This window comes from Chenopodium album, chromosome 23 (assembly GCF_948465745.1).
Source record: "Chenopodium album chromosome 23, dcCheAlbu1.1, whole genome shotgun sequence".
NCBI lineage: Eukaryota > Viridiplantae > Streptophyta > Magnoliopsida > Caryophyllales > Amaranthaceae > Chenopodium > Chenopodium album.
Genome location: NC_137856.1, coordinates 33,309,705 through 33,325,069, shown reverse-complemented (window position 1 = coordinate 33,325,069; position 15,365 = coordinate 33,309,705). Strand labels below are relative to the sequence as shown.

Below are 15,365 nucleotides of genomic sequence, written 5' to 3'. Positions count from 1 at the left end.
TTGATAAGAAGGTAAGTGCTAAAGATTGTTCTTTTTTTGAGCCTTTAAGGGCGATAGTCACTACAAATTCACCTGTAGTCTTGCCCACAATAAATAATGACCCATAAGAACAATCTTGTCATGGCTAACATCCCAAACCCATACCAAATCAAAATCGGTTGGCTACTGCTCTGCCACCAATAGCAAGGGGATATTCAAATAATATCCACATTTTCAAAAAAAAATTGCAAACAAAGAGACTAGCTTCATAGAATTAAGCTGAAAATCAACTAAAATAAGTACAGAGGGGCAATAAAGTAAATACAGAGTATATTATTACGTTGATTGTCTCGACCTTTATCTGTGATTAAGTACATTGGACAACTCATCAGGTTATAACCTAACTGGAAAGATCTATAGTATACCACTTGAAATTCAACATTGAATATTCATATTATACAATGATAAGAGTCATTGGCATAGGATATTACAGTTAAGACAAACCTGAATACCTCTCAAGTTACCAAGTTACCTCTAATTGAGAGCAATGTACAGTACTTAGGCACTAAGTGTCAGAGAAGTGATAGCGGATAACTTGAACTTCCTGACTTTCTTAGCATTCTGGGGCTGGAATACAACTTCAGTACTTGACCTGACAGTCACCTCCTTCCACTCAGAAGATGAAGAGGTTTCAGTTCGATAATCACGAAAACAGTACAAAACTTGAAGCCTTGTTGGAGCTGCAATACAATGAGAAAAATAAAAAAAATAAAAAATTAACCTATGAAATGGTAGCAGCCAGGATACCCAAAGAAAATTCTAATTTTATGACTCAGAATAACCAATCAACAATCATTGCAACAGGACAGCTCAATAATTCACACACAAGAATATCATTAATTAACTTGCCATCATTTTTCTCCTAGCTTTTTAGTTGGTAGGAAAACAAAATTAAATAGTCACACGTTTGTATTTTAATTTAGAGTGTACAATAAACGTTGTGATATTTCCTATATATAGTAAAGGATCAAGGCCATCAAGCACAGATTTCTCATGATAACCTCATTAGGAATGACTGAGGGAGAGAAGGGGATGTAGCAATATAGTCAAATTATGACAAATACTTATGATGGAACCGTGTAACAACTAATTATGGACAAATGGAGTACCACTATCTCTCAATTTTGGCTAGCAAGCAACTGTGTCCAAAGACTATACCTCAGTACGAGAAAAGGAACCGCAAAAAAATGCCTCATGCTAGAGAATAATTGTAATATACAAAAGATTATAAATTCACTGTCAAATCCCTCTTTTAAACATTTTATTCTTAATTTTATTTTATCATCTTTTCTTTAAAGTGGGCAAGTCCAAATGAACAACTCTCTTGCATGCAATCCTTGGCGCCTTGTGCTATATACAAAAGATGATATACAAGTGAAGAAACATTTTTGGATGAATGAATGAGCCGCAAAAGCAGAAATCTTACCAAAGCCAAACATTGATGTTTTCTGTACAATCATCTGGCCAACTTTTGACCTCTTGATATATTGTAACTCTTGAATATCTTCATTCTTGCCTTTGAACTCCAAAAATTCTCCTAACACATATTTGCTGGCTTTGAGCTCCAGCCTATGCAGCAAAAATAAATATAAAAATAAAAAAAAATAATTAATTTACATGATTTGTGCAATTGGAACATTTTATAAATTCAAGCACTTGGCCAATAGAAGCCCCTGTGACTCCATTCTCGATTGTCAGTTTCTTTTTCAAAAAAGCACTAATAATATGCAAAGAAACAAACAGCATGTTTGGATACATATATACCGCCAAAACGGGGTCTAGAGAGGTCCAAATGTACACAGCTCTATACCTACATAGTTAAAAACTGCACTACAGGAAAAATGCATACCCCAATACACACACACATACACATCCCACCACAAATCCACAACCTCAAAGCAAAACCCACACAAGCAAACTCATAGAGAGCTGATGCAAATTTTCACCAAGTTACCAAAATAATGGCTGGAAGAAATTCAGAAAACCAATTCAGGTACCATTACACAACATTTTAGTTTTAAACAAAACAGACAGACAACAAAACCTTTTCAGAGTACCATTGGCATTCTTTGTGTGAAACAATGGGCTCAAGGACTCAATGAGAACTAGAGAAATCAAAACCTCAAACAGGTGAGATACATACACTTTAAATAAACTCCAAAGCCCTAGAATTTCACTCTCACACATCCCACTCATCATGAGAGCCAAAATATAATTGCAGAAAATTTTAATCATAAACAAATATATTTATACATCCTGTGATGGTATAGTCAGGAAAACATATCGCATACACCATACTTGTGCTTCACATTTCACATGTTTAAGGGTATCACTTGTATTGAGTAATAAGCTTCTCAAGTAAAATGGAAGAAAGATGCTGCAGAAAGGTCCATAAACATATACCAGGCAACTATAGAGATTCGGAAACATACCTATCCCACATTGGAGCAGTGCTAAGAATAGATTGAAGTTGCTGATGTGTAGATTCCTGTATATCTTTCTTTCCAGCACGAAATGCCCCTTTAAACCATCCAGAAAGCACACCTTTTGATTCTGGCTTCAAGTTTACCCAATTTTCATACTGTACGACTTCTGGTGGGAAGTGGTCTGGATTTAATGTTCTGTGATTTATTTTTTTGTTTGACACCATAAAGGGAAAAATTAGATGTCTTAAATGCTACAATGACAAAAGGACCGCATGTCTATCAGAAAAGATTACGCAGTGCGAAATTCGCAACCAATAATTATCTTCAAACCAAGAAAGCATGCATCTCCTCTTATAACCACCTTGATAGCAGATATATACACAAAATTATTCTTCCCTTCATTTTCAGATTTACTGAAGTAAAAAATTAAACTACAAAAATAAACACAATATTGGACCATGATGCAACCATCTAAAGATGTGTAACAGCAATCTAGAAGATTGCTTTAAAGACAATTACAAAAATCTAGGATAAATTCCAAGGGAAAGGAGGTAGTCTACAGTGTATAGGCTTCAAAAGGGAAAAAATTTATAACAACAAATGACTGGATTTGCTTTTAAGTTTGGTACAGTGTAACAAACAAAAACAATATAATACAACAACAAAATATAGATTACCGGAACTTTGGGTTGGAAATGATGACTTTGGAGGAAAGATATCCTTCAGGAAGAGAAACTCCTCTTTGTTCAAGGTATGCTTCCAGAACAGACGCCTGCCGTTTAGCTTCTTCTACCTACCAGGGGGAAAAAAGCATAAACTCATATCCAGAAAAACAAAGTATAAATTCTTAACCAAAGCAGCCAACCAACAAGCAAAAGATTTTGATTCCACAATTAAAAAACAATGCCACAAGTTCAAATGGGTGAAGGTTTACAGAGTAACCCATCACAAATGATCAGACATCCTATATGTTGACACATCAAAAAGAAAATCCAATGCATGACATAACATTAACAGGCCGCTGTACTGCCCAAAGTAACATATGTTATACTTCATTGAAGTTCATGAAATGCATTACATATTCATTTTTAAGCAGCTACCTCCTCAAACAATATTATTAAAACACTTGCACCAAAGTCACATTCACATCAAAGTGAAATTGCACCAATCATAAAGCATAGACATCAATCGTCTTCACAAATTAAAAAAACCGGAAGAAGAAAAACAGTTCAATATCTATTTGGAGCCAACCTCACATGACAACAAATGCAATGATTAAACAACTGCACTCCAAAGCAAAGTATCACATGCATTTTGAATTATAAGTAGTCTACAAGAAGTCAATCAATACACAAAGTAAAGTGTCAGCTTATTCTTTCACTCAAATGAAAAAATGTTTCGAAATCAGCTCACAAAATTTAATACTTCATATATAACTTCACCAAATTTTAAATTTGGTTGTCTTCAACTGTAAAAAAAACATTTAAAAAAAAAAAAAAACACACACACACACACACAAAGACACAATCGGACTTACTGGACATCCGGAAATAGAATTGTGGCCTACTACAGAGAGATTGAGGGGAGGGGGGGGGTAATATGCGTTCAACAAACACGCAATAATAACTCTTGGCGTTTGCAACACAAACTATCAACTAAACAAAACCCATTTAGCAAGTAAATTGTGCAAACTGAATCAAATGCCTTACAGGATTGGGATGATGCTCTTCCTTATGTTTGTGCTCACTTATACAAAGCCAACTTCCATCGGCGTTAACAGAAACAAACCCTGCCAAATTCTTGACACAAATCACCACTGCCTCCCTACAAAACACCCCAGATAAGACATTACATAAACCCTAACCAACTAAGCGGTGTATAAACAAGATTATTACAACAACCCAACAAAGTTGCATCCATAAATTTTCCCTTAAACCACAACACTCCTAATAGACAGTACATGATTTGATGATCACGAAAATTAGTACTCCCTCCATCCGAAATTAATCAATAATGACAACGATAGTGTAATTTGAACTAATAGCGTGACAACTAAATTCGGACCGAGGTAGTACACAAATTTAACACAGTGATAAAAAAAAAATAATAAAATAAAATAAAAATTGAAAAATTACCGTTTAGTGACAAGAACCAGATCAATACTTTGACGAGAACCGGAATCGGCGTCAGGAATCCGAAGACCAACATACGCCTTTCCTCCATACAATTTCTCTAGTCTGAAAAATCAAATTCGTTAATCACACTTTTCAAATAAAATCAAATTTGTTCAATTCTTCAATTCAAAATTAGTACAATCAAATTCATCAATCATAATAATCATCATACAATAATGAAAAGAGTAAACAAACCTAGAAGCGACGGAGAAAAAGGCGTTGAAATCGGAGGTTTCGATGTCCAAAACGTCGTCGTTTCCGAAGAACATACGGAGTACTTTGTAGAGTATCAAACCACAAATAACCTCAATCCACATTTTTGAAGATTGAAATTGAGATTGTGAGATGAAAGGGTTGAAGATTGAAGAAGATGAAGGAGAGGAGAGAGAAAGAGGGGAGTGAGAAGGAGAATTTGTGTGAATCTTAAGGTCTAAGTAAAACAGCTGAAACGTCGACGGACTTTTCAGGGAATTACTGAGACTTTGGATTTTGTAGTTGGATTGCCCAATTTTAGGCTACGCGCCGACGCGGTTTGTTTCGTTGGAGAGCAGGCGCAGGAGAGATGCCTGATATAAACCCATTCCACTCCCTACACACGACACGATACGACACGACACAACACGAAACCAATCTGAACACGACTTATTTTAATAAAGTAAGTAAATTATACAATTATTCTAGATTTTATATAGAGTATTTTTTTTTGGATAGATTTTATTAACAATAAGAAGTTGACACGAGACCAGACACGAACACGGCGTGACTTTTTACCAGCTCTACTTCTTAATAATTACATACGAAATATATACCAAATTACCAACCGGGATAGGAAAAATTTTAAGAGACGGAGGAAATGTTGTTGGTCGACACGATAATCAAAATTTATGGAAAACGATATTTTAAATAGTTGTTTGTTTGGTAGGAAATCAAAAAATACTTAAAAAATAACGGTGGAACATGAGATTCAATTGTTTGACATTGATTTTGTAGAGCAATGGTTCAAATTTTAGGAATGCAATATCGGAATGAAATCAAATTATATAAAAAAAATTCTTTTAATATAATTAGCTATAAGAGCAACTCCAATTATTGTAGCTAGGGATTTATTTGCAATATTAAATAATCCCTAACTACTAGCTTGACTAATGGAATAAGAAATTGCAGTTAGCTTGGCCATTATATTTTTAAAAAGAGTTAATTTAGGAGGTGACTTTTATTTAAAAAGTACAGAGCTTTTTCTAGTGCGGCAGGCCACATGGTGCGGCAGGGTTACTTGTATTCTGGGTTACTTGTTTATGGAGTTACTTGTATTCTGGGGTTACTTGTATTATGGGGTTACTTGTATGGATTACTTGAATGAGTTGAGTAACACTTACAAGTAACCCCAGACCAAAACCTCGTACCAAACCAATAACACCCTATAAGTAACCACTGACCAAAATCAATAACACTCATACAAGTAACCCCATAATACAAGTAACACCTACAAGTAACCCTTGACCAAAACCAGTAACACCCATACAAGTAACCCCATAATACAGGTAACACCTACAAGTAACCCCTGACAAATCCAGTAACACCCATACAAGTAACCCTAAAATACAATTAACACCTACAATAACACTATACAAGTAACCCTTGTCGCACCATGTGGCCAGCCGCATATAAAAATTTGTGTAAAAAGTAAGCTACTAGTTAGTCATTGGAGTTCAAAGTCGGTAAAATGACATTAAGCTTAAAAACTTATGTGGCCTGGCAAGCTTGCCGTTGGAGTTGCTCTAAATGCGTCTATTATAACATCATTTATAGGTTAAATTCACCATCAAATACACTTAGGTATTTCACAAAAACAAAAATGAATGGTTGGAGACTTGGAGTGACGGACAAATTTCCCTATTATATACTTCGAAGTTTGAACTAACACAAACGGTAACAAACTCCATTCTAGCAACTGCTATATACATTGAAGGACTAAATTACAGAGAAATTTAGATTACAAATTAGTGAAAATCTATTACTTATCGCATATACATTCATATGAGGCATACATCAAACCAAATGCACTTAGAGATGTCTGGCATACAATGTACATCATTCATCATCATAAGTGATATGAGAACCCACAGTACAGCCGGGAGCCTCAGGATTTTCAGCACCACAACAGTCATAGAACTTGGCAGCATATGGCGGATCATCAGGGCCCAGTTCATAGTACCTACACAAAAGACAAAACAAGGATTGCTTGATTCCGTTCATAAGAGGTAAGGGCAGAGGCATCAACAACACTACAACAAAACGAAAGGGAAGGGCAAAGGTTGCACACTGTTGTTGGGGTGAATAAACTACCATATAGCACGCACATCAAGACCTAAGAAAACAAATTTCTGCAAAAAGTAATACTTTGTAGTTCTTTAAATCACCAATTATGCTTCCAGTCTACCAGATCTACCAGCAAAACTCAAATCTATGGTCAGCCAAAATCAAACAGTCTTCACATTTAATGGCCATTCTCCGTGCCAAAATCTACAAAGCTTATAAATCAAAACAAACTAGTAACTACTCTTTTGTCTAAATGAAGCCACTTCCATTCATTTTTTTAAAAATATTAACAAATCAAATGCCCTTTGCTAAGGAATCAAGTTTGAGGAAGATGTCCAGAAGGTCACACTAGACTTTAAACAAGATCAATTTAACAGCCAACTCTCGAAAAAGGCTCTAACCTCAAAGGTTATTGATGGCATTAAAGATAGTGATGCGTCCAAGGCCAGGAGAAACATGTAGCTTGCATTGGCTGGTCTCGGGGCAATCAGTAATTCAGTATAGCTGATTAAACATTGCCTTCTCACCAGGTATTATAAAGCAGTCATTGGTGTAGTCATGGTGGACTGCTAAGCCAATTTTATCTATGTGCATAATTCAGTTGAAAAAGGTGAGAAGCACATAAAAAAGGGGACAAAGATGACGAATTTGGTGAAGAGAATTATGTGAGCTTTCATTCAGAAATTCAAAATCAACCAAGATAACATGATTGATTGTAATTAGGTGATATAGCATGATTAATAGACCAAAGCATTGCTAATTGCTTAGGTTTGATACATCATGCTAGCTTGCTTTTGCATCGTTTAATCAGTTTTGGTGAAATAACTGGTACCACCAAAACCTAAAATCATACATAACCAATGCTTCAAGATTTACAAATATGTTAAATTTGGTGAATATTTGTGTTTCATATACATTCAATGAATTAAATAAAAATAAAAAAGAAAACCTTCTAATTGCAGTGCTGAAAAGTTTGCTTCTAGGAAGGCCAACAGTTAACAATACATGTAGCAATACATCTACCAGAAAAACAAACCACAAAGCAGGGCGAGTGTTCCAGTGAAGATTTATTTAGATATTGAAATACAAGGGCTCCAAGATTGATAGCCGAAAACAGCCACAAGATACAAGACTATTGTGCAACACATCAACTAAATCTGAATACTCTATTGACTTAATTCCTTCTTAGAACTAATTTGATAAAGATAGAGTTCATAGATTTACAAATCACCCCAGTCCAACTCATAACTTAACAAGGGACCCAAATCTAGAAGAACAATACAAGAATAATCAACTTCTTTATCCTTAAAAAGAGACTAATAAAAAGAAGAAAACTCCCACTCAATAGCATCATGTTCCCTAATAATAAGTCCAATCTCAATATAGCTCTTATCTTCAAAGGGTCTCATCTCGGTACTATAAAGTAAGTTTGAAAGCAAAAACCTCCATAATGTCGTGACTTACAAGGATACTTCCGACCAAACTTTGAAACAGCATGTTTATTGAAAGAAAGTGAGAGCACAGAAAAGAGGACAAAGATGATGTAAAAATGTGAAGGCAATTATGTGAGAGCTTTTCCCGAACAACTTAAAACCAACGAATATAACATGGTAGAAATTTGCAAGTAGTGGATATGGCATGATACATAGACCCAAGCATTGCTCATGACTTAGGTTTAATACTACATGCTAGCTTGCTTTTGCATTGTTTATCTATTTTGGTGATATAACTGTACCACCAAAACCTATCAAATCAAGCTTAACCAATGCTTTATGAATATATGATGTACAGATATATGAAATATGTTGTGGGGCACTACTACATTCAATGATCAATGAAGCTATATATTTCCCTTTCGTATCCATTTATGATCCCGAGTTCCCAGACATGAACGGGTGCTAAAGGTTGTGGCCTTGTGGGCATCATATCAAATCAAGCTCAAACAATGCTTCACGATATACAAATATGTCAAATATATGTTGGGGGCACCATAGATTCAATATATTTTCTTTCATAATGAACAGTGCTAGAGGTTGATTGCCCTTTTAATCTTTTATTGATCTTCCATATATCATTGCTTTACAATTACATGACATTATTCACCTAGAAACTACTTACACCCATCATCAATTCATCACAAAAAAAAATCCTATTTCATTGCTTTACAATTACATGACATTATTCACCTAGAAACTACTTCAACCCATCATCAATTCATCTCAAAAAAGATGGATCTACAATGAAGACAACATTGATTAATCCTAAAAATTAAAACCCTTTTTCCAAATTTGCATAAAAACCCTGTCACAAATACCCAATTCATATCATTTCCACACAAACAAAATGCTGAAAAATCCATTCACATACAACACTACAATACCCATTTCAGCATTTCATAATAACATGTACATTAATTGAAAAATACAGTAGTAGATTAGAACAAGAAAATATTGGCGAATACCTCTTCTGATCATCGTGACGACGACAAACGAAGAAAGAAGGATGAAATCGGCAGGAAGAAGGGGTGTTAGAACAAGGGTAGAAGCTTGATTTGCATCTTTTGCAAACTTTTTCTCTCTCCTCTTCTTCCTTATGTGTTGTAGTCTCCTTCATTTTGTTTACTCAACCAAATTTCTTCTCTCTGTGTGTTCGTCTATCTCCCCTTATTTATGTTGGCAGCTTGTAAAACCGGGCATTAGTTTCCGACCCGACATCGATTTTGTCGGGTCTGGTTTTAGGTTTATCCATAACCATTATAAAAGTGCAAATGTTGCTACTATTCCTTATGAATAGTATTTTTTGGTGTTATTACAGCCTTGTCCCCAACATTAATGAATTGCCAATTATACCCCTTATTTCCACCGACTTACTTGGCCCTTGCTTTTCACCGACTTCCTGACCTTCTTGCTTCTTCCAACTCTTCTTCCATTTTCTCTCTCCTCTACTTCTTCTAAAGTCTGCGCTGATTTTTTTTCGCCATTTTTGTTCCCCATTTTTTCTTCCTTTTTCTACTTCAATGGAGGATGAAAACGAAGCTCAGTTGCTCAACAATTTAATTGATAGAATCAATGAAATTGCTTCAATTTCAGATTATCGTCCTCCTGTTAAGAAACAGTACTGTAATTTAGCTCGTAGGTTGAAGCTTTTGACCCCAATGTTTGAGGAATTGAAGGAGAGTCAATTGCCGTTAGATAACGATGTTGTTATTAATCTCGTTGCTTTTCTCGATTCGCTTGTTCAAGCTCTTGATTTGCTCCGATTTGGTTCTCATGGCAGCAAAATTTATCTGGTTTGGATCTGCTCATTATATACTGTTAATTACTCTTTATTTTAAAGGATTTCATGTTAATTTTGCTTATTTATTTGAAGTTTTAGTTTGATTATTGAGTTCTGAGTATTTTTCCCCAAATTTGGTTGATTTGAGGTAAACCTAGAGAGAGAATCTAGAGAAACCTAGAGAGAGAAACCTAGAGAGAGAAACTTCTGCAACTCAAGATGAACGTGAAATCCAAGGGCGGCGGCTCAAATACCACCACCGATTTTCCCTCCGTCACTGCTTTTCGGTAACTTAAAAATAAATTTCTCATTAGTATTGTTGTTCATTTGATGGTTAATTACCCAACATTTTGAGTTACTTTTGTTGATTGTGAAATGGGGTAATGTGAATTTTTGTGGGTATTTGAAAATTTGAGTTTTTTGTGGTTTAATTTAAGTTTGTAATTGAATTTTTCTATGTATCCTCTCTTTAATTTGAAGCGATGTAGAATTCTACCATCACCACAACTTTCCCCATTTTCTGGCTTCTTGCTCCTTCATTCATTTATGGCGGTGGTGTTTGACTGCTTTCTCTCTCCTTAGATTACTTCCTCTGGTCATTTTTGTGGTATTTAGAAAAATTGATGTTTTTATTTAAGTTTGTAATTGAATTTTTCTGGGTATCCTCTCTTTAATTTGAAGCGATGTAGAATTCTAGGCCGACACAACTAGCGATAGATGCAGAACGCACCACCAATTCGTCCATGGATTACGGCTAGCCTATCTCAAACGGATCAAGGAACTTGAACAGAATGAACACTACCCTTCATCGTCAACAAATTCCTGACCTTGTTCTCAAGGTTCGCACACTCTAATCCTTAACTCTCTGTGATTTTATTGCTTTCTTGCTATGATTGAATTCGTCCTTGATCTTATGTTAGCATTTGTTTGGTTTATTCGGGATTAATTGTCAAATTATCAAGGTAATTTTCTCTAAATCTCTGCTATTGCATGTTTGAAATGGGGATTTTTTTTGTTTTTTTTTTGGGCGCTGCTAATACTTCTTTGTGTGTTACTTTTTTTCCTCTGTTCTGAGAATTGTACATGGAGATAATTTTTTTTAATATAAAAAAAAAAAATTCATCGCGTTTCTATTGCATTCCAATTATTCTTTCTAATTTTGTTTAATTTGGGTTGTAAATTCAATTTTAGGATTTGGACAATCTCAGAGAAGCTCTGAAGTACTCTGTTCAAATGCTTACAGAGCTTTGAATCTCTAAACTTTCTTCTCTTCATAAGTATATCGAACCGTGTGAGTAATTTCTTGCTGTTATGATTTTTTGCAGATGTTTATAATAGCTTTTATTTTTTCTGAATTTTTAATATGTGTTTTGGAAGCAATGGGACTATGGGAGCTTTAAAAGAATTGAGGAAGCTGGAATTGTTCTTTAAGGATGAGAGCAGGCATGGCTTTTCAGTTTTTGATCTTTACGAACTTGTTCAAAATGGTAGCAACGTGTTACCGAGACTGTAAGTTTTAATACTATAATTTAAAGCTGTTAGATATTGAGGGCACCTTGAATGCTCTAGATATCTTTTCTGTGATATTCAGTGTTTATATATGTCAGCAAAGCTGCAAGGACCTCTGAACTTTTTTTTTTTTCTTACCTTCTATTTTTAATTGTATTTAGGGACTTTGCATTTTTTCTATACTTGACAATTTGCCGCCTTAGGCCTATCTACATTCATGTACAACCATTGAGCTATACTTCCTTTGTTCTGCATATCTTCAGTAACCCTACGATTCAATGAGTAGCTTGATACAAAAGAGGTGTCACATATCATGTTGTTAGCCTTTTCAGTGCTTGGTTTGGCCTTGGTAGTTATATAGCTTCATTAGAAGGTGATACACTGTTAACAGTTGTTCCAGTCCCATCCCAATTGCTCTTATTTAGCAACTGTTGGAGCTTTAAGGATAAATTCACTTTTGAAAAATTGGAGCTACCAAACATTTCATTCAGTTTAGGTAATTGAATATGGATTATTAACTACTTAAACCCATACGTCAAAGAGCTGTGATTTTGTTAGCTTGCAGATTCGTGAAATTATTTTGCAATCTGGTGCTGTGATTGAATCATATTGTCTCAAAGTTCACGGTCAATTTTGTTGTTTTATTGTCTTAGACGAGTGAGGAAAATAACATGTTGCAGTTGCTTAAGTCTATTTGTTGGTCTATGTGATGAAATCATGAAACAGGTTAAGCTATTTCATTTCTGGGGTTGCATTTGATTTAGCTATTATTTGATGATACTGATGTGATTGCCTTCTACCTGATAAATGAAACCTCTGCTACTGTGCCTTCCAATTTTGTGGTTTTCTGACATCATTCAATGCTTTTCAGGAAAACGTGAAAACAAAGCATCCTCAATTGCTTTACAAGTCCAAATTGTATAAAATTCTGCAAAAAGGAAGTAATGAGCTTATCTTCCATTCTCGACACTTAATTGATTCTAAAGCTGAATATAGTAATATTCTTTCCCACATTTTGATATTAGTCTTACTTTGATATTGTCTGATGTTGGCAGCTGGAATTCCTAATGTAAGATGGTTTGGTGTTGAAGGAGACTATAATGTATTAGTCATAGATCTACTTGGGCCCAGCTTAGAAGATTTATTCAATTTCTGTAGTAGGAAGTATTCACTGAAGACTGTTCTTATGCTTGCTGATCAGATGGTATTATGTTTTGTTATTTTTTTTTTTTGAGGATTGCAAAATAATTTCACTTTGGATAGAGCACTCAAATGGTCTTATTATTTGCTACTTATTATAGTAATATTTTTTGTGCAGGTTTGTTGTTTTGTATATGGAAAGAATGGTTCACTTTGCATTATTCAGCGCATAATTCGGCCAGCAACAATGAATTAGGTGTGTTCTGGTAGATTTTATGGTATTCACTATTTGTGCTTTCCTATCTACGCTGGCACTTTTTTTCAGGGTGGGATGGGATGTTTCTAGATGTTTGTGCTTGATTTATGAAACTTTGTATTGCAATCTCACCTGATATGGTGATTTCTTGTATTGCTTGTATATTCTGTCTACACTTCTTACTTCTTATAGATGCAGGAAACTGATAATTTAGTAATCATGTCATCATGATTACTAAATTATAGGGATATTAGACCAATCCCCATCTCAACCCTCGATTCCCCCCCCCCCCAACACACACACACGCAGACACCTTTTTTTTTTTTTTTTTTCAAAAGTGGCATTATTTTACTTTCCGCGACCACTTTCACAACCACCGCCAAATTTAGATTACCCCTAACTTCCTTTAGGAATTTTCATCTTACCAGCTTTACCCCAACTCTGACTTATTACCGACCAAACCCCAGCAGGCCAGCACAATTTGATTCGGAAACCTGTGCTGCTCACTAGCAAGAAATGGAGGTGGTGTATGGTGGCTGAGAGGGCTGTGGAACTCTGGTTGGGTTGTGTTGCATGGGTCAGGGGAGGGGAATGGGAAGAGGAGGAGGAGAAAAGAAACATGGTTATCATTTCTTTTTATCAAGTAGTTTGTATTTGGTGGATAATTTAATTTGATGTGTCATCTTTTGAGAACCTATTCTAAGGAATGCTCCTTTTCATTTTTATCAAAGGATTTGCTTTGAAAACATGAAGGTTAAACGATTGTATACTTAAACTGATCCCACTCATTAAAAGTCTGAATGTGTTATGTTTGCTACTATGATTATGTTATTGGAGCTTTTATATTTGTATTTATAGTTTTATACAGCTCATAATGTGGTTATGTGGGCACTTATTTTCTTGGAGTATTTGCTACTATATCTTAAAGTGGGGAATGTAAGACATTTATATCTTGTTAATGTAGGGAAGTGCTAAAAGATTGGTAAAAACTGCATTGCAAGAAGCAGCTAAAAAAAGAGTGATGAGATACTCTGATTTGAAAAAGATAGACCGTGGGGTACGTCAGCATTTCCACGATGACATCACTGTGATTATTGTATTCTTTGATTCAAATCTAATATCCAGAGCTAGCTTAGTAAGGGGTACCACATTGTCCCTCAGAGGTGGTGGTATCAGCCTACCTGCAAAAACTCTAGCCCCTTGTGCCACGCCCATGGAAGTCGGCAACAGGCTAACAGGGCTAACAGCTGATGAAAGGTTTCTCCTTTTTTTTCATGTTATTATCTCTGTTGTATCTAATGCCCCAAACCCTTTTTTCAGCCTTCTCATCAGGTGACACACTATTTAGAAAGATAAAATGGAAGGTTATGATCTTTTTTTTAATTTTAAATTTTTTAATGTAAAATGTAACATTTAACTTTGAGATAGCGTGTTAAATTATTTTGCGAGCAGAATGACAAAGAAAGAATCTGGTCGAGGCAGCTCTGAAAGGTGATGAGAAAGATTCATTCTTTGGGACACTCCTCTACTAATCTTGATCCCATGGTCTTGAAACTCTGTAAATGATTGTATTTCTTATCGTTGGAGGGGATTGGGGGTACGCTCGTAGTGCATGCTTCAACGACTTAAACCTTAAATAAAATAAGTGTTAAGATATTCCCTCCAACTGTATTATCTAAATATCGTATATAAAATAAATTTATAGATAAATAACCCGCAAATAAACTTCAATACATACACATATGATATTTCTCATTCATTTAATACATTCCACGTCAATTACAAACTCTAACTACTATAATTTTCAACTGAACCACCAATTGAAAATTTTCTACTTTAAAAACTATAACAAACAAATACACAATTCTTTCATATATTTTACATTTAATCTATTTTAAATAACTTCAACCTTTAGTATTGCATTTCCTTAAACTACTCCTTATAATCACAATCATTTCAAAACAAATTATTCAGCAATTATTTAGGTACTCAGTAGAAACCATATTGCGTTCTAAAATAATATCTAAAACAATAATATAATTCTTTTTAAAATCTTTAAATTGTAACGAGTTCTAGATAATTTCACTTATAACACTGGTTTTTCCATAGGTAATTTCCCATGGAAACTTTATCACTAATTCACTATTGCTTGTCAGTACTAACAAATTCATATATCCTTATTATTACAAAACCCGAACACAATCACAAATATCACAATCACTGACC

The 15,365-nt window shown here is 34.8% G+C and overlaps 2 protein-coding genes and 1 long non-coding RNA gene across 8 annotated transcripts; 1 reads left to right on the top strand and 2 right to left on the bottom strand.

Annotated features, from left to right (window-relative positions):
• Positions 1-248: 248 nt before the first annotated feature.
• Positions 249-5,159, bottom strand: LOC145608671 (uncharacterized). The gene is made up of 7 exons (XM_081664277.1): positions 4,835-5,159; positions 4,601-4,702; positions 4,175-4,289; positions 3,143-3,258; positions 2,472-2,660; positions 1,466-1,608; positions 249-719 (listed from the first exon to the last, which is right to left on the bottom strand). Exons 1-7 carry the CDS (start codon positions 4,954-4,956, stop codon positions 538-540), a joined length of 969 nt encoding a protein of 322 aa, XP_081520403.1. The 5' UTR covers positions 4,957-5,159; the 3' UTR covers positions 249-537.
• A 1,357-nt stretch (positions 5,160-6,516) lies between these two features.
• Positions 6,517-9,588, bottom strand: LOC145608989 (F-box only protein). Its single transcript, XM_081664562.1, has 2 exons — positions 9,420-9,588; positions 6,517-6,854 (listed from the first exon to the last, which is right to left on the bottom strand). Exons 1-2 carry the CDS (start codon positions 9,569-9,571, stop codon positions 6,731-6,733), a joined length of 276 nt encoding a protein of 91 aa, XP_081520688.1. The 5' UTR covers positions 9,572-9,588; the 3' UTR covers positions 6,517-6,730.
• A 189-nt stretch (positions 9,589-9,777) lies between these two features.
• On the top strand, positions 9,778-14,529 carry LOC145608276 (uncharacterized). Of its 6 annotated transcripts, none has more exons than XR_014105771.1 (9): positions 9,778-10,247; positions 10,383-10,521; positions 10,924-11,073; positions 11,426-11,525; positions 11,612-11,743; positions 12,615-12,684; positions 12,799-12,947; positions 13,062-13,139; positions 14,104-14,529. It is a non-coding gene; the product is annotated as an uncharacterized LOC145608276 (long non-coding RNA). The 6 variants fall into 6 exon arrangements; XR_014105770.1 differs by having other exon boundaries at positions 9,779-10,247; positions 10,393-10,521; XR_014105769.1 differs by having other exon boundaries at positions 9,782-10,247; positions 10,393-10,521; positions 10,916-11,073.
• The last annotated feature ends 836 nt before the right edge of the window (positions 14,530-15,365 follow it).